The sequence below is a fragment of the Scyliorhinus torazame genome, chromosome 2 (assembly GCF_047496885.1).
Source record: "Scyliorhinus torazame isolate Kashiwa2021f chromosome 2, sScyTor2.1, whole genome shotgun sequence".
Classification (NCBI taxonomy): Eukaryota; Metazoa; Chordata; class Chondrichthyes; order Carcharhiniformes; family Scyliorhinidae; genus Scyliorhinus; species Scyliorhinus torazame.
In genome coordinates this window covers 190498370-190525074 of record NC_092708.1, presented here as the reverse complement: position 1 = coordinate 190525074, position 26705 = coordinate 190498370, and the positions used below count along the sequence as shown (strand labels likewise).

The window sequence follows — 26705 nt, the reverse complement described above, 5'->3', positions numbered from 1 at the left end:
CCAAGGAGAACAGTCGCAACCTCTCCAATCTTTCCTCATAACTGAAATTGCTCATCCCTGGGACCATTCTTGTAATCCTCTTCTGCATCCTCTCCAATGTGTTCACATTCTTCCTATAGTGTGGCGCCCAGAACGGCACACAATATCCAGTGAGGTGTAATTGGTGTTACGGTACCCTGAACAGACACTGATTTTGTTCAGAAAACAGACAAGACCCCAACAATTTTTCACTTTGTAAACTGTAAGGAAAGGATACTTTGCTGGAGGAGTGATTCTACTGACAACTAGAGATATTATATATTAAAACAAACTTTATTATTGACACAGGATTAACCCCATTGACATCCGAGGAAAAAACAGCTTTTTAATTAAGAGTGAAACATTTCTTTAAAAAAAACAGCCACGGATATCCCGTGCACCTGTGCACCGAGCTGTCTGAGATCCCGGACAGGTCCCCACTCGGCACCTGGAAGGACCCCGCGTGCAGACGTCCAGGGCTACCGTCACCTTGATGGACACCGGGTGGAGGTGTCTACCCCCCATTCCCCTGGGGTGCCAGGTGCGGTATAATCAGGCAGATATGTCGCACTGTCCCCCTGCTCAGCCGGAGTCCTCGGCAGCATGCCCAGTCCGGCAGGTACTCGAATGACAAGCGCTGCCGGTACACACAGGGCCTCATGCACCACCTCCCTTGCACCTCCTCCTCGGCCTGTTGGGTGGCTGGCTTCCCACCCTCAATGGCTGCCCCCTTTTCCTGGGGGCGGGCTCCACTGCTGCATGGTCCTCCTCCTCGAGCAGCTCCAGCTCATACAGTCGCAGTGCATCCCAAGGGCTGTGGCAACTAGCAGGAAGGCCACTGCTACTGGTTGTATTCCGTTATCGATTGTCTCCAGGGGGTGGAAGACAGACATGTTAGCATGGTGTGTATCCCTGTGCCCAACCAGGTCCAATGAGCAATATGGTGGCCTCGGTTGGCACTGTTGACCCTGCCCACGCATGTCACCACCCCCCCCCCCCCCATCCCAGCACCCCTGGTCCCATCGGTGCCCGGCACCATGGGGGCCCCTGACCTTGGCGCCCATCGATGCTGACAGGGGTACGGCGGCTGGCACTGCCTTGCCAGCAGTGTGCTCCACGACCTCCATCCTGCACCCTCCTGTGAGGGCTACTGTGGCCGCTGCTCTTGGGTGGGCTGCTTGATGCCCTGACAGTGGCTGGCAGCCGGTTGGGGGAAAGGGGGTGGTATGGCAGAGGGTGGGGTGCGGGGGTAGGGCTGGGTGGCAGGGAGAGCGGGGTGGAGAGTCGGGGCTGGGGTTTGGGGGTGTTGGGGTGGGGGCACTCATACAGCCGGTGGCACTCTGCAGAACCAGGTGGCCACGGTAGGCCACCCCCCAGAAGAGGCACCACTCCTTGGAGGGGAGGGAGAGGAACATCACCGCCCCCAGTGCCAGACACATGACATCCTTGTTCCTATCCCTCGACCTTATGCCATGCCCCCGGAAGAAGACACACAAGACAAGAAAACATGCAGAAGCCTCTGAGTTGTCGAAGTCGCCCGAGCAGGGTGCCTTGGGACCGAGTGCGGGCGGAATCCCTGAGGCCCCGCTCTGCCCGGTGCAACTTTGCACCACGAAGGCATTCAAATAACAAAGAATAAAGAACAAAGAAAAGTACAGCACAGGAACAGGCCCTTCGGCCCTCCAAGCCTGCCCCGACCATGCTGCCCGACTAAACTACAATCTTCTACTCTTCCGGGGTCCATATCCCTCTATTCCCACCCTATTCATGTATTTGTCAAGATGCCCCTTAAACATCACTATCGTCCCTGCTTCCACCACCTCCTCCGGCAGCGAGTTCCAGGCACCCACTACCCTCTGTGTACATCTACTCTAAACCTTGCCCCTCTCACCTTAAACCTATGCCCCCTAGTAATTGACCCCTCTACCCTGGGGAAAAGCCTCTGACTATCCACTCTGTCTATGCCCCTCATAATTTTGGAGACGTCAATCAAGTCACCCCTTAACCTCCTTCGTTCCAGTGAGAACAAACCGAGTTTATTCAGCTTCTCCTCATAGCTGTCATGATATTCAAACACACACATCATGATGGACACACTAACAGGCAAATCAGAGTACACAACACCACAACCAATCACAGACAAGAACACCAACCACATAAAAAGCACGAGCACGACACCTGGAGGTCAGTAGGTCTGGGGAGAAGGGAACAGAAAGAGCTGATGAAACACCACAAGCAGGGAGCCCCCCACGTGCAGAGTGCAAAGACCAAGTTGTAAATAGTGAGTTTAAATAAAGAAGTGTTGTACCATATGCAACTGTGTTGGCTCATCTGTGTGTCAGAACACCCAACACCACATGGTACAGGAGTGGATCGATACCTGCCTACTAACCTGCCATTCTGGACATGGACCACACCGGCAAACCGCAGCCGATGCAAGTCACGGGGAACCTAGGCACCAACTGGAAGCTCTACAGGCAGCGATTTGACCTGTACATCCGTGCCACCGAAAAACAGAATGCCTCGGATGATTCGAAGATTGCAATGCTCCTCTTCTACGCAGGCCCCCACCCGAACGATGTCTTTAATTCACTGGTGTTCGAAGAAGGCGAAAACCAGGCCAAATATGACACGGTCATCCTCAAACTGGACCAGCACTTTCAAACTGAAGTAAACGAAACTTTTGAAAGATACATCTTTCAGCAACGCCTGCAAGGTAAGGAGGAGCTTTTTCAACCCTTTTTGACGCACCTCCGGATTCTAGCGCAGTCCTGCGGTTACGGCACCACTACAGAGTCCATGATCAGGGACCAGATTGTTTTTGGCGTTGCCTCTAGTGGCCTACGCCAGCAGCTTCTTAAAATAAAGAGCCTCACCTTAGCGTCTGCTGTGGAAGCCTGTGTCCTCCATGAAAATGCTACCTGCCGTTTTGCCCGATTTCAGGCGTCCGAGTTGGCACGGAGGGGGTCCCCAGCCGTCGAATCGGCAAGCCAGGCCGCCCACGACGTTGAACGCATCCAGGCCGTCGATTTCTTCCCGCCCCACGGCCCGGACGACAGCGGCCGCTTCCCGCGCTTTTCGCGGTCTCCCGCGCAGGTGCGCGCCAAAAATAACGGCCACAACGAGGGACGCACTGCGCAGGCGCGCCCACCGCAAGATCGCACTGCGCATGCGCAGTGGCGCAACGAACGCCGTGACGTCATGACGTGCAGAAATTGTGGAGGTCTACACTTAAAAGGGCAATGTCCTGCAAAATACCGACAGTGCAACAGATGTGCCATGATAGGCCACTACGCAGCCCGCTGTCGTGCGGCTCAACCCATGGATCCGGCGCATCCTCGACAACCTCGCACACGAGTCAGGACCGTCCAGCCCACGCATCAAGACTTCCAATTAAGTGATGCAGATGACCAGGATGACTTCCGAGTTGCCGTCATTGATGTCAACAAGGTCAATGCCATCAATCCAGACGATGAGTGGTGTGCCACCCTGACGGTCAACCGATCGCGCGTCGCCTTCCGTCTGGACACCGGCGCATCCGCCAACCTGATTGCTTACTCTGCAGTCCAGGCCATGAAGGTCAAACCACCCATCACACCATCCCGGCTTAAGATGGTTGACTATAACGGGAACGTTATCCCGTCCATAGGATCTTGCCAGCTACAGGTGACTCACAAGAGGTACACGGCCACACTCCCCTTCGAAGTTGTGGGCTCATCAAAGGACTCGTTACTGGGCGCACAAGCGTGTAAGGTCCTTCACCTGGTACAGCGCATCATGTCTCTCTCTCCAGATGAGATATCCGACTTCCCGGATGCTGAGTTCCACGCGAATCTCCATTCCCTCCTCGCTCACAACCAGGAGGTTTTTGAAGGCATGGGGACATTGCCACACACGTACAAGATTCGACTCAGACCGGACGCCATCCCTGTCGTTCACGCACCTCGCAGGGTTCCTGCGCCTCTCAAAGACCGCCTCAAGGCACAACTGCAGATTCTTCAGGACCAAGGGGTCCTATCCAAGGTCACGGAGCCCACGCCATGGGTCAGCTCCATGGTCTGTGTAAAGAAGCCCTCTGGCGAGCTCCGTATATGTATAGATCCAAAAGATCTGAACAACAACATCATGCGGGAACACTATCCCATCCCGAAACGAGAAGACCTCACCAGCGAGATGGCGCGAGCCAACATATTCACTAAATTGGATGCGTCCAAAGGATTCTGGCAGATCAAACTGGACCCGGCCAGCCGAAGACTATGCACATTCAACACCCCTTTTGGCAGATTCTGCTACAACCGGATGCCATTCGGCATCATTTCGGCATCTGAAGTATTCCACCGCATTATGGAACAGATGATGGAAGGCATCGAAGGGGTACGTGTATATGTGGACGATATCATCATTTGGTCCACCACTCCGCAGGAACACATGCATCGTCTTCGACGTGTCTTCACCCGCATACGGCAAAATGGCCTGCGTCTCAACCGTGCGAAGTGTGCTTTCGGCCAGACGGAGCTGAAATTCCTCGGGGACCACATCTCAAGGTCCGGGGTCCGTCCCGATGCAGACAAGGTTAGCGCCATCACAGCCATGCCACGACCGGCTGACAAGAAGGCTGTCTTAAGATTCCTCGGCATGGTCAACTTCCTTGGGAAGTTCATTCCCAACCTGGCTTCTCATACAACAAACATGCGCCATCTCGTAAAAAAATCGACGGAATTCAACTGGCACCAGTCGCATCAGCGGGAATGGGAGGAGCTCAAGCACAAACTGGTCACGGCACCAGTGCTGGCCTTCTTTGACACGACTCGCCCTACAAAGATCTCAACAGACGCCAGCCAATCTGGTATTGGAGCGGTACTCCTCCAAAAAGACAGCACGTCATCATGGGCCCCGGTTGCGTATGCCTCACGAGCCATGACCCCTACCGAACAGCGCTACGCGCAAATCGAAAAAGAATGCCTGGGCTTGTTAACTGGACTGGACAAGTTCCACGACTATGTGTATGGCCTGCCACGATTCACGGTCGAAACTGACCACCGCCCCCTGGTCAACATCATTAACAAAGACCTGAACGACATGACTCCTCGCCTCCAGCGCATCTTACTCAAACTCAGGAGGTACGATTTTGAACTGATCTACACTCCGGGGAAGGAACTCATCGTGGCGGACACTCTTTCCCGAGCAGTGAGCACACCACCAGATGCAGAGGGGTTCGTGCGTCAAATTGAGGCACACGTGACTCTGACAGCAGCAAATATGCCAGCTGATGATCCTAGTCTGGCCCACATACGCGCAGAGACGGCGACTGACCCTCTGCTGCAGCGAGTGATGCGCCACATGACGGAAGGGTGGCTAAAAGGGCAGTGCCCCCAGTTTTATAATGTGCGAGATGATCTCACCAATATAGACGGGGTCCTTATGAAATCGCATAGGATCGCCATTCCACACAGTGTGCGCCAGATGATTCTTCGTCAACTACACGAAGGCCACTTGGGCGTCGAAAAATGCAGACGAAGGGCCCGGGAGGCGGTATATTGGCCGGGTATTAATGAAGACATAGCCAACATGGTGCTCAACTGCACAACCTGTCAGAGGTTTCAGCCAGCGCAACCTCCGGAAACACTTCTACCACACGAGATGGTGACGTCCCCCTGGGCGAAGGTGGGTGTTGACCTATTTCACGCGCTCGGCAGAGATTACATTGTTATTATAGACTACTTCTCAAACTACCCGGAAGTCATGCCTCTCCATGATCTGACGTCGTCCGCAGTCATTGGGGCCTGCAAGGAAACGTTTGCTCGCCATGGCATTCCAAGGACTGTCATGTCAGACAATGGACCTTGTTTTGCCAGCCGTGAATGGTCGTCCTTTGCCGCAGCATATGGTTTCACTCATGTGACATCCAGCCCTCTGCATCCACAATCGAACGGGAAGGCTGAAAAGGGTGTCCACATCGCAAAGCGGCTCCTGTGCAAGGCGGCTGATGCCGGATCGGACTTTAACCTTGCCTTGCTGGCCTATCGATCGGCCCCGTTATCCACGGGCCTCTCGCCAGCGCAGCTACTAATGGGTCGCTCCCTCAGGACGACGGTACCTTCCGTCCTGGCACCGACAACAGACCATGAGGCGGTTCTTCGGAACATGCAACTGCAGCGTGATCGCCAGAAAGGTCGGTACGACACACGAGCGACGGACCTGCCCCCCCTGTCCTCCGGAGACAAAGTACGCGTCCATCAACCGTATGGTGGCTGGTCAGCACCGGCCGAAGTCCTCCGACAAGTGGCTCCCCGCTCGTTCCTGGTTCGCATGCCGGATGGTTCCGTGCGTCGCCGCAATCGGCGCGCCCTTCGCAGACTTCCACGCTCACAGCCACACAACACGCCAGATCCTCAACAGGCTTCCGAGGATGACTTTGTGGAGCTGCCGCACATCACGCCCTTTCCATCGCCACCCATGGCCATGCCTGCACAGCAGCCGGTGGTTCTTGATCCACCCTTAAGGCGGTCAACCCGAATTCGTCGCAAACCCATTAGAATGGACTTATAATACAGTTCATATGCTTAATAAGTTGGACAATTTTACATGATAACCTGTTGTTGTTTATCGTTCCAGATGTCGTCTGACTGGACAACTGATCAAATTTTTTTTTCTTCTTCTCTCGTTCGCATTTCTGTTATGTTATGGTACAACTGGATTCATGTGACGCACTCGACATCGCCCCATGTACATAGTTCCGTCATAGACACATGCTGCACACGACACACACACACTCTTAGATGCACTCACGTCACGATCATATTTATTACCACGTAGGCACATATCTTTGTAAAAAGGGGGGATGTCATGATATTCAAACACACACATCATGATGGACACACTAACAGGCAAATCAGAGTACACAACACCACAACCAATCACAGACAAGAACACCAACCACATAAAAAGCACGAGCACGACACCTGGAGGTCAGTAGGTCTGGGGAGAAGGGAACAGAAAGAGCTGATGAAACACCACAAGCAGGGAGCCCCCCACGTGCAGAGTGCAAAGACCAAGTTGTAAATAGTGAGTTTAAATAAAGAAGTGTTGTACCATATGCAACTGTGTTGGCTCATCTGTGTGTCAGAACACCCAACACCACAATAGCTAATGCCCCCCATACCAGGCAACATCCTGGTAAATCTCTTCTGCACCCTCTCCAAAGCCTCCACATTCTTCTGGTAGTGTGGCGACCAGAATTGAACACTATACTCCAAGTGTGGCCTAACTAAGGTTCTATACAGCTGCAACATGACTTGCCAATTCTTATACTCAATGCCCCGGCCAATGAAGGCAAGCATGCCGTATGCCTTCTTGACTACCTTCTCCACCTGTGATGTCCCTTACAGTGATCTGTGGACCTGTACTCCTAGATCTCTTTGACTTTCAATACTCTTGAGGGTTCTACCATTGACTGTATATTCCCTACCTGCATTAGACCTTCCAAAATACATTACCTCACATTTGTCCGGATTAAACTCCATCTGCCATCTCTCCGCCCAGGTCTCCAAACGATCTAAATCCTGTTGTATCCTCTAATAATCCTCATCACTATCCGCAATTCCACCAACCTTTGTGTCGCCCGCAAACTTACTAATCAGACCAGTTACATTTTCCTCCAAATCATTTATATATACTATGAACAGCAAAGGTCCCAGCACTGATCCCTGTGGAACACCACTGGTCACAGCCCTCCAATCAGAAAAGTATCCTTCCATTGCTACTTTCTGCCTTCTATGACCTAGCCAGTTCTGTATCTACCTTGCCAGCTCACCCCTGACCCCGTGTGACTTCACCTTTTGTACCAGTCTGCCATGAGAGACCTTGTCAAAGGCCTTACTGAAGTCCATACAGACAACATCCACTGCCTTACCTGCATCAATCATCTTTGTGACCTCCTCGAAAAACTCTATCAAGTTAGTGAGACACGACCGCCCCTTCACAAAACCGTGCTGCCTCTCGCTAATACGTCCAATTGCTTCCAAATGGGAGTAGATCCTGTCTCAAAGAATTCTCTCCAGTAATTTCCCTGCCACTGACATAAGGCTCACCGGCCTGTTGTTCCCTGGATTTTCCTTGCTACCCTTCTTAAACAGAGGAACAACATTGGCTATTCTCCAGTCCTCCGGGTGTCTGAGCCACTGCCTCCCTCTGGCCCCATGTCCCGAGAGGAGCCTGAGAGGTACCCATCAATCTATAAAATAATGAGGGGCATAGATAAGGTAGACAGTCAATATCTTTTCCCAAAGTTAGAGGAGTCTAGAACTAGAGGGCATAGGTTTAAGGTAAGAGGGGATAGGGGAGAGATACAAAAGAGACCAGAGGGGAACTTTCTTCACACAGAGGGTGGGGAGCATCTGATATGGGCTGCCAGAGGCAGTGGTAGAGACGGGTACAATTTTTTCCTTTAAAAAACAGTTAGACAGTTCCATGGGCAAGGTGGGTACAGAGGGATATGGGTCAAATACGAGCAAGGTTAGTGATAGAAATTGGGCAGCATGGACCAACTGGGCCGAAGGGCCGGTTTCCATGCTGTAAACATCTATGACTCTATCTATGACCCGGGTGGTGGGGCCTAGACACACTTGGAGCTAGTTGGTGGACCCATGCTGTCCACCACACTCAATATGGTGGGGGACTCGGGGTCAGATGGTCACTGCCTGGAGAAGGACTGCTGCTGAGTGGAACGCGCGGGGGACGAGTTGGAGTCCATCTGCAGTGAGGCAGTGGATGCCCTCATGCCCCCACCCCAACCAAGTCGCCCCTCATGTGCCCTGGATAACTCCAGGACTGCCTTTTAACAAACCACAGTCGCTGGAACCCAGTGAAACTAGCCCACGACCTCTGGGCGGACTCAGTGCCGCTCGTCCGACCTGCACGTGCCAACGCCATAGAGGCGCGGGGCGGGGAGTGGAATGAGCAGCGCTGGATTGATGGCTTCCTCGCCGGACTCATGAGGGAGTGGAGGGGCACATGTTCCTCTGCCCCCTCCAAACCGAGGATGGTGGCGGTAGCACCTTACTTCTGACATGGAGGTGATCATAACCAGAATCAACATCAATGGAGAGGCATTCCGCAGGTTCCGGAACTTGTCGGTTCTCCGGGACGGGAAGTATGCAGTGTGCTTCCTGAAAGAAGCCCACACTGCTCCGGGAGACAAAGCTAGGTGGCTCCTGGAGTGGCGAGGAGGGGTCTACATGAGCCACCTGGCCTCATGTTTAGGCAGGGTGCCTATGGTGTTGGCTCACATTATCAGCTGGAGATCTTGGGGATTAAGTGCTAGGTCGATTGCTGCAGCTGAAGGTCCACGATGGGGCGTGCTGCTTGACTTTGTGAATGTTTCCGTTCCCCCTCCGGGCCCCAGTAAACAACTTTCTTCGAGCAAGTGACCACTCTTCTCTGCACCATCGCCACGAGTGAGTGCATCAGGGGTGGGAGAGGGGGGGGGGGGGGGTATTTTAACTGCACCCTCGACCTGAAGTCACGTCTCGCTCAGCTCGATGAGGACCTGGCCCTGCGGCTGGTGTGAAGAAGGACGCGCTGCGGGACCTGCAACTTGTCGTGAGGTCGTGGATCCAGCTCCTTATGGACATGGACCGTGGCTCCCCCTTCTGCTGGAAAAAAGGTGCGGTGTCCGCCGGCAGCTCCATACGCTGCTAGCCGATGACGAGTCCCTCGTCTCGGATCCAGAGGGCATGAGGGCCCAAACCCAAAACCTTTCAGCCGGATCTGTCTAGCGAGGATGCTTGTCGAGCATTGTGGGGGGACCTTCCGCAGGTCGGGCCGGGAGGCCTGATGTCCCTATAAGCCTGGAGGGGTTGACTGGCTCTCGACAGCCTCTCCAGCAACAAGACCCCAGGGCTGGATGGGCTGACCATGGAGTTCTTTAGGGCGTTCTGGGACGTCCTGTGGAGAGACTCCGTGGGGATCCTGGGGGAAAGTCTCGTGACTGGGGAGATGCCCCTTTCGTGGCACAGGACCATTATCACCCTGCTGCCCAAAAACGGGGATCTCCGCGTGCTTAAGTACTGGTGAATAGCCTCCCTCCGCAGTACAGACTATACACTCTTCGCCAAGGCTATGTCTTCCTGCCTTGGCATCGTGCTGGACCTGATAATCCACCCTGACCAGTCCTACACAGTCCCGGCCCAGACCATTCATGACAATATTCATGTGGTCAGGGACCTGGTTCACCGCTCCCAGAGGGCTGGTCTCTCAAGCGTCTCACTGTCCTTCGATCAGGAGAAGGCGTTCGACAGGGTGGGTCATGAATATTTACTCAGGACTCTGCAAGCATTCGGGTTCAGGAGCATTTTGTCGCCAGGATCCGACTTCTGCACACTGCCACAGTGTGTTTCATTAAAGGTTAACCGGTCCCTGATGGCGCCTCTTCGCTTTGGGAGAGGAGTGGGTCAGGGCTGCCTCTTGTCTGGCCAACTCAATTCAATTTGCATAGAGCCTTTCCTGCGCCTCCTGCAGAGGAGGTTGTCGGGATTGGTTCTGTGCGGGCCAGGCACTGGGGTGATCCTCTCAGCTCACGCTGATGATGTGCTCGTAAAGTTCACAGGCCCTGCTGACCTGCGGAGGGTGTGGGACTGTGTACTCGCCGTGCCCTCTGCCAGGATCAACTGGGCCAAATGTTCCGGACTCCTGGTCGGTCCGTGGCGGATGGACCCCTCCCAGCGGAGCTCAGGCCTTTCAACTGGAGCAGGACCAGCCTTCTCTACTTGGGAGTCCATCTCTGCCCGGCTCAGGAATCCTGGCCGGCGAACTGGCAGGATTTGGAGACCAAAGTCACCGCTCGCTTGGGATGCTGGACAGCACTGGTCTGAGTTCTCGCCATAAACCAGCTGATAGCCTCCATGTTGTGGTACCGGCTGGTCACTTTGACCCCCCCCCTGACTTTGTCACAAAACCCCTCAGGATGCTCGTTCACTTCTTCTGGGACAAGAGACGGCACTGGGTCGCTGGGTGGCTGCTGAGGTTCTGAGTCTCCCGCTTAGGGAGGGCGGACAGGCGCTGGTGTGCTATCGCACCCAGGTGGCGACCTTCCACCTTCAGACCCTGCAGTGATACCTTTACGTTGAGCCGTCTCCACGATGGTTGCCCTGGTGACATATTTCTTCTGCCAGGTGCACGGCCTGAACTATGACGAGCAGCTCCTATTCATACATCTGTGGGGTCTTTGTTACTCCCTCCAGGCGCAGTCCGTCTTTTACCTGCTCAAAGTCTGGAACATGGTCGCCTCGCGCTGCAGCTCCCCCCGTCAGGAGTGGTGGCTGTCGTCAGGGACCTGCTACTCAGAATCTTCACCTCCACCAATACCACTTCAAATGGCTGGCAGAGCAGAGGGCTGTGGTTGCCAGGGTGACCAGGGTCGGGGACATGCTGGGTGGTGGAGGACTGAGTTGGATGACATCTCGAAAATTGGCACATCGAGCGGTGGAGGGTGTCTAGTTTGCGGCCGATGCCATCCATGACCTTAAAATAGTCGTGCACGGACCCAACGTTACTCGCGGTCTTAAGGACATGCAGGTGTGCGGTGGCATCCCGTCTGACTGAACCCCCGCTTGGACAGAATTCCACATTGCCCGCAAGCCTTGGAACCTCCCTCGGAAGCCGGAGCCCCACAACCCTAGCCGGCTCGTGGAAATACCCTCCATGCCCTTTCACACTGCGTGGACGGATTTCCTGTCCGGGCTGCTGCTGCATAACTTTCACCTCCTTGCCCTCACCTGTCGCCTGAACGTGCCTTGTTGTCCTCTGACGGCGGAGGTCCCTCGAGGAACGAGTCCTCCCCCTTAATCTTGGGAACCTGGGGTGGAGGGTGTTGCACGCAGCAGTACCATGCAGCCGTCGTTTGCACCAGGACGCGGACTCCCCCTGATACCTGCCTTTTTTGTCTTTGTTAAATGTTTTAGGCTGCACCCCCTTTTTAGTTTCCAATCAAATCTTTAACTAAAATTTTGTTTGCACTTCAGTCCCACGGTCCAAATCTATGGGCACAGAATGCGGAGAGGGGCGGGCAAGGAGGAGGACCTCATGAACCTGCTCCTGGACCTGCCAAAACTCGCTGTGAACAGTTCCAGGCAGCGGGTGATCGAGAGGGTGGTCCAGCCTGACTGTGCTCATCTTCCACGGCTTCATTCACAACAGGGTGTCCCTGGAGAAGGAGCATGCGGTATCCATTGGCACCACTACGGCCTTCCGCGCACAGTGGGCAGGGTCTGGGGTGCTTTATAGATTCTTTTAATTACATTTTGATTTGAGTTTTTAAGTGTCTGTTGCTCTTTGTTTTAGTTTAGGCATTGCCCCTATTAGGGATGGCCCCTTTGTGCTTTGTTCCTGTTTTCATTACTTTTGTTTTACTTGGTTGAGCTCCATGTACACCTGCAGGTGGCCATGGGATGTACTTGCTGCTTGCTCCTGCTGGTAGCTGCCACCCCCTGGAGGCCGTATGCTTGTTTGCTGCAACCTCTTCTGCCTCTGTGGCCTGGAGTGCGGTTCCGGAAAATATGGACTGACCTGCTGCCGGCACTGGAGGCGGACTTGACTGAGCACCTTGATGGAGGCACTGGAACGATATCTCTGAGGTTCTGCTGGGACCTGCGTAGGGGGAGAACAGGAGCAATTTGCTGCAGGTATACTCTTGCAGACTATTGAGGACTTTAGTACTGCTGACTGTTTACTGTCTACTGTGCATTTGGGTTTCTTTGTCCAACTGCACAGTTGGAGCTTTGTGTTTATACCGATGGTGAATGCCGATTAATGGATGTAAGTGATTTGGTTTTCTCCTTTTTTATCTTTTGATACGCTGCTGACTGATAAACAAAATATCCCCAAGTGGATTTGGGTGGGTAGGCGTGCGATGTCGCAGGCCACTGTTACTGCAGCTCAATCAGGCTGTGCGGTCTGGACACTGTGCCTGAACTCTGGACCTGTCAACACCACTGAGGCAGCAGCCAACATTCACACACCCAGGGGCTGGGCTTCAGCACTGCGACATTCCCACGACTAGAGGGTATGTGTGTGGACCGGGGAGGGAACCTGCACCTGGTCCAAATCACGTTCCCAGTGGGTATCTGTGGTCCGGTGCCCAGGGGCCCCTCCTGCAGCTGGGTGATGTGCACGGCGTGTTGGATGGCATCCTGAGGGATGGCAGGGGATGGGAGGGTGGGGATGCTTCAGATCCGAATGTACCGGGGTGGAAGCCATCGTCAGTCTCACACCCGCTTCAATTCCTTACAGATATTACATTATGGATGACACCTTGGACCCTGCGGAAACTGCCCATCGCGGTGGCATTGGCAGGCCAGGCGGCTAGAGGGCCAGATGGCAGAGAAGGTGACGGCAGCAGTTGCGACAGAAGCTCGAGATTGCGTCCACACCCTGAGGATCCGGCAGCCCATCAGGCCGGGGAGGGACCCAGAGGGGAAGGCCGGTGACGGCCCAGGTGTACAAGCGTCGTTGGTCCTTTGTACAGATGACGGGCAGCGTGCGCTGCAGGAGGCTCCACCTGAACAGGGAACAGTGCGGCATCTGTGCCATGTCCTTGCGGACTTGGCAACACATGGAGTACCCGGTGGCCGTCAAGGTACCGCAGCCCTGAACCTTTACGCCTCAGGATCATTACAGGGTTCGACCAGGGACTTGTGCGACATTTCCCAGCCTACAGCCCACAAGTGCATCCGTGAAGTCACTGCAGCCCTGTTTGTCCAGGCAGCTGGCTAGATGAACTTTGACTCAGACCAAACCTAGCAAGATGCCTGGGCAACAGGATTCTCTGCCATTACCAGGATGCCCCAAATCCAGGGAATAATAGATGGCATGTCTATCACCTTGCGCTCACCGGGCATTCCGGGAGTGCCCTTCATTAACAGGAAGGGGTTCCATTCTCTGAACTTTCAACATGCATGCGACCACCACCTGACGATCATGCATGTGTGTGCACGCTTCCCAGGAAGTGTGCACGACAGCTACATCCTGGGGCAGTCGGAGATCGTCAGCATCTTCTAGGGAAACCCCAGGTTGACCGGATGGCTCTTGGGAGAGAGGGGGTACCCGCTGAGGACCTGGCTAATGATGCCAGTATGGAGGCTGTGGTGTTCTTTGTGTTGCTTATTTCAGGATGATTGGAGTAGTGCACACAAAGACCACAAAATAGCTTTAACTTAAACAAAGCTATACATTTATTAACACTATTAATTTGGATTCAACACGTACTCCTAAATAACACAGTTGATAATCTACACTCACCTACAACTAATCTCTACACTATAATAAACTATGATCTGCTCTTACTCACACTATCGTTCCTTCAGTCTGTACTCTAGCTAACTCCGTTACTTCTCTCCCCCACAAGGCTTAGCATCAATGTCTTATATACCTGTAACTCCAGCTCTCCCTAGTGGTTAATCTAGACATTTCATTCACATTTGTAGTTCTTACATTTATGATAATGTCCAGAGGCCGGAGGCCGAAGCGGGGACCCGGTACAACGAAGCCCATGCAGCCATCTGGGCTGTCATTGGGCAGTCCATTGGATACCTCGACCACCCTGGTGGTGTGCTGGAGTATACCCCCCCGGAGGGTTGCCCACAACCTGGCACAGCAGCGGGGAGATGTGCTGGAGGTGGAGGAGGGGGCACATGCAGCTATGTCGGAGGTGGAAGACGAGTAGGCACCGGACCAGGAAGGGCTGGAGGATGAGCCCGGGGAAGACCCGTTTGACAAACCGGAAGGTGTAGGTCAGGCGGTGACAACGAGGGTCCGGCATGCCCGGAGGACCAGGGAGACCTTCATCCCCTCCCACTTCTCATAAGATGTGGCTTTGTCCGTTATCTCTCCCCACTCCCCTTCCCACCCACACCTGTGTTCCGCCCATGCCCCCCTCCCTCCCAAAATCAGTCTGCCTCACACTACCGCCCCTCCCCACCCCCGGCAATTCCTCCAGCCAGCCACTCATATGGCACATGCCTTGCCGTGTCACCCTGATCCACAAGCTGACCCCGAGGTGCACCATAGTTGGGGAGGGATGGGGGGTGGACTCGGGAAAGCTGGTGACTGCCGTCGTAACCCTGTAGGGAGGCTCCAGGTCGGCCTCAGGTGCTCCCTCCACCCGATCGGTGCCCGTGGATCACACCGGGACGGAGGGACAGCTGGGTTGAGCTCCAGATGCCCCTGCCTCATCCAGCTCTGCCAGCCCTGGTGGCTCCCCAATGTCTGCACCATGGTGTCAATGCCCCAGAGAAGTTCCTCTGTGACAGGGCCATGCTCCGCAGTGCCTCGCCAATGTCTACCTGGGTCTGGGACACGGTCCTCAGCGACCGGGTCACACTCAAGAGCGCCTCAGTAATGCCCACCTGAGCCTGGGACATGTTCCACAGCGCGCCAGCAAGGCCAAATGAGACCGAGGCACGCTCCGCAGTGCCTTGGAAAGGTCCACCTGTGTCAGGAACACAACCCCCAGTGGCTCAGACATGATGCCGAGGCGCTCAGCCATGGCTGTCACTGACTGTGCAACATCTTGGACACCACCACTCATTGTGCAGACTCGTACTCCCGGCTCTCCATCCTGGTCACTACCCGAGTGTTGTTGGCTCGGTGCCACGCATTGCTACCACATTACATGGTACCAGGCATTGGGTTGGATGGCATTAAGCCCTGAGGAAAAAAACAAGCCTGCCACGAGGTCCACAGAGATTTTAAGGTTTTGCAGACTGCACGAATGAACGACATGGAGTCCTTAAAGCCATTTATGAGTCTCACATTTTATGGGAATAGAACAAAGAAAAATACAGCACAGCAACAGGCCCTTCGGCCCTCCAAGCCTGCGCCGATCACGTGTCCTGTCTAGACCAACTGCCTGTAACCTTCTCAACCCTTCAGTCTCAAAGGTCGCTAACGTATCTGGTTCAACCACCTCACTTGGCAGTGCATTCCAGGCCACCACCACTCTTTGTCAAAAGCTTCCACCGCACATCTCCACTGAACCTTTCCCTCCTCACCTTGAATCTGTGGCCCCTTTTTAAATCCACCCTGGGAAAAAGCCTCCAACTGTTCACCCTATCTATACCCCTCATAATTTTATAAACTTCTATCAGGTCGTCCCTCAGCCTCCGTCTCTCTAGGGTGGACAATCCCAGTTTATTCAATCTCCCCTCATAGCTAATACCCTCCACGCCAGGCAACATCCTGATAAACCTTTTCTGTACTCTCTCCAAAGCCTCCACTTCCTTCTGGTAGTGTGGTGACCAGAATTGGACAGAGTTTTCCAAATGTGGCCTAACAAATGTTCTATATAACTCTAACATAATTTTTGAGCTTTTATACTCTATACCCCGTCTGATAAAGGCAAACATGCCATATGCTTTCTTTACCAGCATTTCCACCTGTGCTGCCACTTTTAAGGATCTGTGGACCTGCACATCCAGATCTCTCTGTATCTCTATCCAGAATCTTCTTCCATATCTGTTCTTCAACTTCCTGTGGGCTCTTCCGGGTGTGGCTATGCAGAGCTAGGTCGCATATTCGGTAGTTCCCACTTGGAACGGACTTTTGGGCTCTTTTGCAGGGCCCCCACGGCATTTGTTTGACATTTCTCGGTGTGGCAAGAGGACTGCAGCATTCCCCTGATGGTGTCCCCCAGGAGTGTTGTGTCTTTTGGCTGCCAGGCCCGGCAGAAGCAGTGGAAGATTTGGCTGCAACAGGATAAGCAGGGCCCCTTCCAGCATGCAAGCGGGGGAAGGGCAAGCTTAAAGCTGCAAACTGACCTGAGGACCTTTATCAAAAGTGAATTCTAACAGCAGAGGGAACAACTGTGAAAAGATCTCACCAGGGCCACTGAAGAAGCGGGGACGAGGCTTCCGGTGGCGGCCATGGAGGAGTAGGTCACGCATTCGGCAGCTCCCGTCTGGAACGGACACTTAGACCTTTTTCAGGAGTTTCCACGGACATTTTGGGGCAGATTGGTGAAGAGAACACTGCCAAAAGGATTCCCTCTCAAGACTTTTGGGCTCTTTTCAGGGCCCCCAAGGGCACTTTTTTGACGTTTCACGGTGTGGGAAGGAGTTAATAATAGTTCCCCGTCAGTATATTGCTTTAACTAGGAGCAGGGTGACAGAAAAGGTGGTGGTGGACCAGAAGAAGGGAGGGAAGAAGGACAAAATGGCGGCCGGCGGAGACCAGGCAGTGTGGAGGCAGTGGGCGGAGGAGCAACAGGAGGGTATCCAGCGCTGCCTCAGAGAGATTAAAACGGACCTGCTAGAGCCGATGAAGGCTTCTATTGATAAGCTGCTGGAGACACAGGTGGCCAAGGGGGTGGCGATCCGAGAGGCTCGACAAAAGATCTCTGACAATGAGGACGAGATCTCAGCCCTGGCGGTAAAGGTGGAGGCGCACGAGGCGCTCCACAAGAAATGACAGGAGCGATTCGAGGAGATGGAGAATCGGTCGAGGCGGAAGAATCTGCGGATTCTGGGCCTCCCGGAGGGGCTGGAGGGGCCGGATGTGGGGGCCTATGTGGTCACCATGTTAAACTCGCTGATGGGAGCGGGGTCCTTCCAGGGGCCCCTGGAGCTGGAAGGGGCCCTTAGAGTGTTGGCGAGGAGGCCCAAGGCTAATGAGCCTCCGCGGGCGGTGCTGGTGCGGTTCCATCGGTTCGTCGATCGGGAGTGTGTGCTTAGGTGGGCCAAGAAGGAGAGGAGCAGCAGGTGGGAGAACGCGGAGGTTCGGATATATCAGAACTGGAGTGCGGAGGTGGCGAAGAGGAGGGCCGGGTACAATCGAGCGAAGGCGGTGTTGCACAGGAGGGGGGTGAAGTTTGGCATGTTGCAGCCGGCGCGATTGTGGGTTACCTACAAGGACCGGCACCATTATTTTGAGTCTCCGGAGGAGGCGTGGGCCTTTGTTCAGGCCGAGAAGCTGGACACAGACTGAGGGTCGGGATGGGCGATTGGGGACTGCAGTGGATATGTCATGCCTATTTTTGGTTCGGGGGGGGGGGGGAGGCCTTTGCATTGTTTTGGGTTTCTTTTTCTCTGTGTTTTTCTCTTTCGGGTTGGGGAGGGTGGATGGGACGGGTTGGGCACTGTTTTGGTTGGTGGCGGGGCCTGGTAGGTGGAGAGCGCGGGATTCTTTTCCCGCGCCGAAGACTGGGGGGGGCGGGACCGGGGCGGGGAAGCGAGGATTGTTTCCCGCGCTTAGAACGGAGGGGGAGAGCCTGTGAATGGGGAGCGGGGGAGGAGTCGAAGGGGAGGCGGGAGCGGCCGGGGTCAGCAGGAGTCAGCTGACTTGCGGAAGTGCAATGAGGGGAGTAAACCAGCTAGGGTGGGTCCTAGCCGGGGGTGGGGGGGGGGGGGATCGAGTTGCTGCTGCTAAGATCAAGGAGGAGCTGGAGCGAGTGGGGTGGGTCAAGATGGGGGTATGCCGCTGTGGGGAACGGGCCGGGTGTGGGGTGCGGGCGCGTGGCTGGCCGAGGAGGGGTCATGGCTAGTCGGCGGGGAGGGGGGCGGGTAGCCCCCTAATCCGGCTGATAACCTGGAATGTAAGGGGACTGAATGGGCCGGTTAAGCGGGCCCGCGTGTTCGCGCACCTGAAGGGGCTCAAGGCGGATGTGGTTATGCTCCAGGAGACACACCTGAAGGTGGCAGACCAGGTAAGACTGAGGAAAGGGTGGGTGGGTCAGGTGTTTCACTCGGGGCTGGATGCCAAAAATCGAGGGGTGGCGATCTTGGTGGGAAAGAAGGTGTTATTCGAGGGCTTGAGCATTGTGGCAGATAATGGCGGTAGGTACATAATAGTAAGTGGTAAGCTGCAAGGGGAAAGGGTGGTGCTGGTCAACGTGTATGCCCCGAACTGGGACGATGCGGGTTTTATGCAGCGTATGTTGGGTCGGATCCCAGACTTGGAAGTGGGGGGCCTGATAATGGGGGGAGACTTTAACGTGGTGCTGGATCCTGCACTGGATCGCTCCAGGTCTAGGACGGGAAGGAAGCTGGCGGCGGCGAGAGTGCTGAGGGGGTTTATGGACCAAATGGGAGGGGTGGACCCTTGGAGATTTGCAAGGCCGGTGGCTAGGGAATTTTCATTCTTCTCACATGTTCATAAGGCTTATTCTCGAATCGACTTTTTCATTTTGAGTAGGGCGCTGATAGTGAGAGTAGAGGATACCGAGTATTCGGCAATAGCCATTTCGGACCACGCCCCGCATTGGGTGGACTTGGAGATGGGGGAGGAGAGGGACCAGCGCCCGCTGCGGCGCTTGGAGGTGGGGCTGTTGGCAGACGAGGAGGTGAGCGAGCGGGTCCGAGGAAGTATAGAGAGGTACTTAGAGACCAACGACAACGGGGAGGTCCGAGTGGGGATGGTATGGGAGGCACTGAAGGCGGTGGTGAGGGGAGAGCTGACCTCCATCAGGGCCCACAAGGAGCAGAGGGAGCGGGGGGAGAGGGAGAGGCTGGTGGGGGCGATGGTGAAGGTAGACAGGAGGTATGCGGAAGAACCTGAGGAAGGATTGTTGAGGAAGAGGCACAGCCTCCAGGCCGAATTCGACCTGGTGACCACCAGGAAGGCGGAGGTGCAGTGGAGGAAGGCCCAGGGGGCGGTCAACAAGTATGGGGAAAAGGCAAGCCGGATGCTGGCGCATCAGCTTCGGATGCGGGACGCAGCTAGGGAGATCGGGGGAGTTAAGGACAGGGGAGGGAGCGTGGTGCGGAGTGGGGTTGGCATCAATGGGGTCTTCAGGGACTTCATAGAGTTTCATAGAATTTTACAGTGCAGAAGGAGGCCATTCGGCCCATCGAGTCTGCACCGGCTCTTGGAAAGAGCACCCTACCCAAGGTCAACACCTCCACCCTATCCCCATAACCCAGTAACCCCACCCAACACTAAGGGCAATTTTGGACACTAAGGGCAATTTATCATGGCCAATCCACCTAACCTGCACATCTTTGGACTGTGGGAGGAAACCGGAGCACCCGGAGGAAACCCACGCACACACGGGGAGGATGTGCAGACTCCGCACAGACAGTGACCCAAGCCGGAATCGAACCTGGGACCCTGGAGCTGTGAAGCAATTGTGCTATCCACAAGGCTACCGTGTTGCCCCCTTCCTTCTACGAGGAATTGTACCGATCCGAGCCCCCACGGGAGGAGGGAGGGTTGGGCCGTTTCCTGGACCAATTGAGGTTTCCAAAGGTGGAAGAGGGACTGGTGGCGGGTCTGGGGGCCCCGATTGGGCTGGAGGAGCTGATCAAAGGGATAGGAAGCATGCAGGCGGGGAAGGCACCGGGACCGGACGGTTTCCCGGTCGAGTTCTATAAAAAATATATGGACCTGTTAGGCCCGCTGTTAGTTAGGACCTTTAATGAGGCAAGGGAGGGGGGGCTTTACCCCCGACGATGTCCCGGGCACTGATCCCCTTGATCCTGAAGCGGGACAAGGATCCCCTGCAATGTGGGTCTTACAGACCGATTTCCTTGCTAAATGTAGATGCCAAGGTGCTGGCGAAGGTCTTAGCCACGAGGATTGAGGATTGTGTGCCGCAGATCATCCATGAAGACCAGACGGGGTTTGTGAAGGGGAGACAGTTGAACGCGAATGTGCGGAGGCTTTTGAACGTTATCATGATGCCGGTGAGGGAGGGGGAGGCGGAGATAGTGGTGGCGATGGACGCTGAGAAAGCCTTCGATAGGGTAGAGTGGGGGTACCTGTGGGAGGTGCTGAAGAGGTTCGGGTTTGGGGAGGGGTTTGTCAGGTGGGTTAGGCTGTTGTACGAGGTCCCGATGGCGAGTGTGGCCACAAATAGGAGGAGGTCCGAGTACTTTTGGTTGCACCGAGGGACGAGACAGGGGTGTCCCCTGTCCCCCCTGCTCTTCGCACTGGCGATTGAACCCCTGGCTATGGCACTAAGAGAGTCGAGGAACTTGAGGGGGTTGGTGCGGGGTGGGGAGGAGCATAGGGTGTCGCTTTATGCGGACGACCTGCTGCTGTATGTGGCGGACCTGGTGGGAGGAATGCCAGAGGTAAGGAGGATGCTTAGGGAATTCGGGGACTTTTCGGGGTATAAGCTCAATATGGGGAAGAGCGAGCTGTTCGTAGTTCAGCTAGGGGACCAGGAGAGGGGGATTGGCGAGCTCCCACTAAAAAGGGCGGAGAGGAGCTTCAGATATTTGGGGGTCCAGGTGGCCAGGAGCTGGGGGGCCCTGCATAGGCTTAACTTTACAAGGCTGGTGGAGCAAATGGAGGAGGAGTTCAAGAGGTGGGACGCGTTGCCGCTGTCCCTGGCGGGTAGGGTGCAGTCAATCAAAATGACGGTGCTCCCAAGGTTTTTGTTCCTGTTTCAGTGCCTCCCCGTGTTTATCCCGAAGGCTTTTTTCAGGCGGGTTAACAGGAGTATAATGGGGTTTGTGTGGGCGCGAGGGACTCCGAGGGTGAGAAGGGTGTTCCAGGAGCAGAGTAGAGATAGGGGGGGGCTGGCGCTGCCCAACCTCTGTGGGTACTACTGGGCCGCCAATGCGACAATGGTGCGCAAGTGGGTGATGGAGGGGGCTGCATGGAAGAGGCTGGAGACGGCGTCCTGTGTGGGTACGTGTCTGGGGGCTCTAGCAACGGCACCGCTGCCACTCCCTCCAAGGAGGTATACCATGAGCCCGGTGGTGGTGGCGGCCCTCAAAATTTGGGGGCAGTGGAGGCGGCATAGGGGGGAAGTTAGGGCCTCGGCGTGGACCCCATTACGGGGGAACCACTGGTTCGCCCCAGGAAGAACAGGTGGAGCGTTTTCGGGGTGGCACAGGGCAGGCATACGAAAGTTGGGGGACCTGTTTGTGGACGGGAAGTTCGCGAGCTTGGGTGAGCTGGAGGAGAAGTACGGGCTCCCCCCGGGGAACACCTTCAGGTACTTACAGGTAAGGGAATTTGCCAGGTGGTGGAATTCCCACGGCTACTGCCACACACAGTACAGAACAGGGTGCTCTCGGGGGGGTGGGTGGGAGTGGGGAAGATCTTGGAAACTTACCAGGTGATGCAGGAGGAGGAGGAGGCCTCGGTGATGGAGTTGAAAGGTAAGTGGGAGGAGGAGTTGGGAGAGGAGATCGAAGAGGGGACGTGGGCAGATGCCCTAGGGGGCAACATTAGTTGATCCTCTTCATGCGCGAGGCTCAGCCTCATACAGTTTAAGGTGCTGCACAGGGCACACATGACCGGGACAAGGATGAGCAGGTTCTTTGGGGGTGAGGACAGGTGTGTTAGGTGCTCAGGGAGCCCAGAAAATCACACCCATATGTTCTGGGCATGCCCAGCGCTGGAGGAATTTTGGAAGGGCGTAGCGAGGACGGTGTCGAGGGTGGTAGGATCCAGGGTCAAACCGGGCTGGGGGCTCGCAATATTTGGGGTGGCAGAGGAGCCGGGAGTGCAGGAGGCGAAAGAGGCCGGAATTCTGGCCTTTGTGTCCCTGGCAGCCCGGCGAAGGATTCTTCTTCAGTGGAAAGATGCGAGGCCCCCAAGCGTGGAATCCTGGATCAGCGATATGGCAGGGTTCATTAAATTGGAGAGGGTGAAATTCACCTTGAGAGGGTCGGTACAAGGATTCTTTAGGCGGTGGCAACCGTTCTTAGACTTTCTGGCAGAACGCTAGACATTGGTCAATGGCAGCAGCGGCTCGGGGGGGGGGGGGGGGGGGGGTTTACTTTATTTTTGTTTATGTTATTTACACTGGAAGGGTCTGAGGGGGTGTATACACCTGTTGTCTTAAGTCGGGGTGTTAATGTGAATTTATTATTTATGTACGGGGGGAGGGGTTTGGAGGGTTGCTTTTTTAGATTGTGTTTCGTACTTAACCCTGTTGGGTTCTTTTTTCTTTCTCATTTTGTTATTGATATTTTATGAAAACCTTTAATAAAAATTATTTTTAAAAAAAACTTCCTGTGGGCTGTTGGGAGGCCTATAGTACACCCGCATCATAGTGACTGCCCCTTCCTGTTTCTGAGTTCTACCCACAGTGCCTCATTGTTTGATTCTTCCAAGGTGTCCTCCTTCTGAACAGCTGTAATATGTTCTCTAAACAGTTTTGCAACTCCCCCACCTCTTTTACCTTCCCTCCCGTCTCACCTAAATATTACTGGAATATTTAACTGCCAGTCCTGTCCCTTCTTTAACTAAGTCTCTGTTAGAGCAACCACATCTACTTTCCTCCGTGCATTGAAGCAGAAACACTCCAAACCTCTAGGCCCACTGAGTTTGACCTCCCCCAGCCTGCCCTTCCTCTGAGCCAGCCTGGCCCTGGTACCATGCTCATCCCCAGTCGCTACACCTACTGTTCTGATTCCCAACCCCCTGCCACATTAGTTGAAACACACCCGAACCATACTAGCAAACCTCCCAGCCAAGATATCGGTGCCCCTCCAGTTCAGGTGTAACCCGTCCTTCTTGTACAGGCCCCAGCTTCCCTGGAAGACATCCGTGATCCACAAAACTGAAGCCCTCCCTCCTGCACCAGTTCTTTAGCCACGTGTTCAACTGCTCTATATCCCAGTTGCTAGCAACTGCCGTGTGTTTAAACAATAATTTAATCTGTTTCTTACTGCAGTAAATTTAGAAGATCAATCAGATCTTCAGATCAATCAGATTTGTGTAAGGTAGCGATGCTCCGAATATCGGTAGGGCCCGAAGCAATTGCAGTGTTTAATACGTTTAAATTTGCAAACGATGAAGATAGTAAAAATTTTAACAAAGTAATTCGAAGATTTGATGCACATTGCACCCCCAGAAAGAATGACATTTATGAATGCCTTGTGTTTAGATCACGATTACAGGAGATCATTTCATCACTGCTTTAAAGTTAAAAGCTAAACCTGTCATTTTTCTGCAGTGGAATGTTCCATGATTCGGGACCAGATTGTGTTTGGTGTGAATGAGAATAAGCTGAGGGAACGGTTGCTAAGGGAATCAGAGCTGTCTTTGGAACAAACAGTTAGGATTTGTCAGACTCACGAGCTAGCAGCACAACATTCTAAAATGTTTCTCAGTAATGGCGGCGAGTTCCTGGAGGAAAGCACTCCGGTTGCCGCCCTTGTTTCAAAAAGGTGGGTAACCTCCAAAAAAGGCGGGAAAGTTCCTGCAGCTCCTCGCACACCAACAAAGAGGTTAAAGATCAGGACAAAGTATTTCTGTGCAAAGGATGTGGTCAAAGGCACAAATTAAGGCAGTGTCCAGCATTTGGCAAGTTTTGTTCCAGGTGGAAAGAAATAACTGTTATTCATCTGTTGTTTTGTATATAGTTTACCCACAGTTCATGTTAATAAATCATTTATAGCTTTAGCTACAAGTGTTCTTGTAATATAAATCAGGCCATCTGACAGAACATTACACTGACCACATGGGTTTGTTTGACCAATGATCCCTTTAGGATTCTACTTCCCAGAATCTTTCTTTGCTCCAGCAGCTGCCCTTTGAGAAGCAGTGGTAGGTGGAATCATAAAATTCCTAACAGCACCGTGGGTGCACCTACACCACATGGACAGCAGTGGTTCAATATGGTGACTCATCACCACCTTGTCAAGGGTAATTAGGGATGGGCCATAAATACTGGCCTGGCCAGCGACACCCATATCCCATAAATGAAAGAACAAAAAGTGTGGTAAATGGATTGTGGGCAGGTCAATCAGTTTGGACCTCGCTAGAACAGATCAGAATGCTTTCTAAATGGAGAGGGTGTGAGGGTGCAGTGGTCACAAGGTTCGTTCTCAGCTTGAAGCATCTTCGTTCCCCAGGATTGGGGTTGCGAACAGCAGGAGAATGGACTCTATACTTTAGACATGTGCAGAGCTTACGGTGAATCGACTGGAGGTTTATAAAACGACGAAGCGAATAGATTGTGTGTGAGGGGGAAGCGTGTTCAAATTTAATAGATTGGGAGGAGCAGGGACAGCGGGGGAATCACAATTCAATGTTCATAAAGACAGATCTCAGTTTGATATCAGGAGGTGGTTCCTCCCCTAGAGAACAATGAACCCCAGGAACAGGCTGTCATCTTAGTGGGAGTACATTGATTCACTGGAATCCTTCAGGCAGGAGCTAGTCCTGGATCAGTCTGGATGGAGATACTGGGTAACATTAATCAAGTCCAGAGTGATCTACTGAAGTTGTTTTCATTGTCTACGTGGGCCTGAGGGAGATTTCTCAGTTTCCATGTTGACTGCTCTGGATTGATCTTGATTCTCACCTCTCCCAGGGTGAATATCCTCTCCCACCATCTGGCCTGCGAAATCCTACCAACTGTCCTGGCTTGATACAATTCACACCTCTTTAACCTGGGGTTACCCCATCTCTGGATCTGTAAAGATTTAATCATCTGCTAATGCTCGCATTCCAAGCATTGTCTGGTGTCTTTGAATTTGTCTACATATATGTTTCTGGAGCATACCTCTTCATTCACCTGAGGAAGGAGCAGCGCTCCGAAAGCTAGTGACATCGAAACAAAGCTGTTGGACTTTAACCTGGTGTTGTAAAACTTCTTACTGTGCTCACCCCAGTCCAACGCCGGTATCTCCACATCATCTCTCCCAGGGGATCACCTCGTTTTGGAAGGGGTGTATATATTGCGATGGACAAGGCATCACTGTTGTGCACGACAGATAGATGGACCCAGTGTGTCTTTTCCTGACCATCAGTGTTCACATTCAAATTGTGGCCATACCAATAAATTCTACAGGATTAACATTGAATCTATAATCAGATCACCTCAATATAAAGCACAGGGCGTGAATGTTGACAATGGCATCACTTTGACTGGATATTTTGAGTCAATGACCCATAATCACATCCAAATCCTTTTTCAACATTCCTAATGAAACCTCCTTGTATCTGCATCCCAGATCCATATTTCCTGTTGTCACTCAGGAAGTTTTATTAAATCCCATCGAGAATTCCGATCAGCATGAACTTTATTGGTCTCGATCAGTCTGAATGTGATCAATCTTCCTGAACTAAATTGGATAATTTTCAACAAGGCTGTCCCTTCAGTTTTTGTAGTCGCTGCAAAGCCCCGAGATCGCTATGGTTACCTGTAAGAGACGTTATCAGGCCCATCCACCTTCTTGGCTTCTTCAATCTGAGCTTCACTCACATCAATTCCGACCACTTTTTCAAAGTAAGGAGCCAATCCCCTGGTGCTCTGACCCGAACCACATCCAATATCCACTGCGAGGGTGAACGGCTTCCCCTTCTGAGAATAGAATCACACCTTGAGTCAAACACACATCCCCTCCTCCCCTCTCCCCACAGAAATATCTGTGTTCAGTGTGGTAAACCACTGTAATGTATAATACGTGTATTGTTGTAAATGACCACTGTATTATGTGTAGTATGGTTAAACCACTGCCGATGGCTCCGCCTCCCCTTGGGCTTGGTATAAAGGTGGCTGGTCTCTGCCTCTGATCCCGTTCGGGATCAGAGGCCAGGAGGCTTTCTGTTTAGTGTATTAAAGCCTCAGTTACGTTCACCACTCGTTGTGTGTTCATTGATGGCATATCAATTTAATACACTAAACATCTAATAGAATTTGTCACTCAAGCCTGATCGCCTGGAGCTGCACCCACAGGCAGCCGACGCCACGGCAACATTTGAGCACTAGCTAAGCTGCTTCGAAGTGT

General features: G+C 53.6%; 1 protein-coding gene across 1 annotated transcript in view; it reads right to left on the bottom strand.

Annotated features, from left to right (window-relative positions):
- LOC140394414 (putative methyltransferase DDB_G0268948) overlaps nt 1-26705 on the bottom strand; it is a 102058-nt gene that overhangs the window by 48896 nt on the left and 26457 nt on the right. Inside the window, exon 2 of the mRNA XM_072481668.1 lies at nt 26118-26278. Within this exon, the coding sequence (XP_072337769.1) occupies nt 26118-26278 (161 nt within the window). The remainder of the gene's footprint in view (nt 1-26117; nt 26279-26705) is intronic.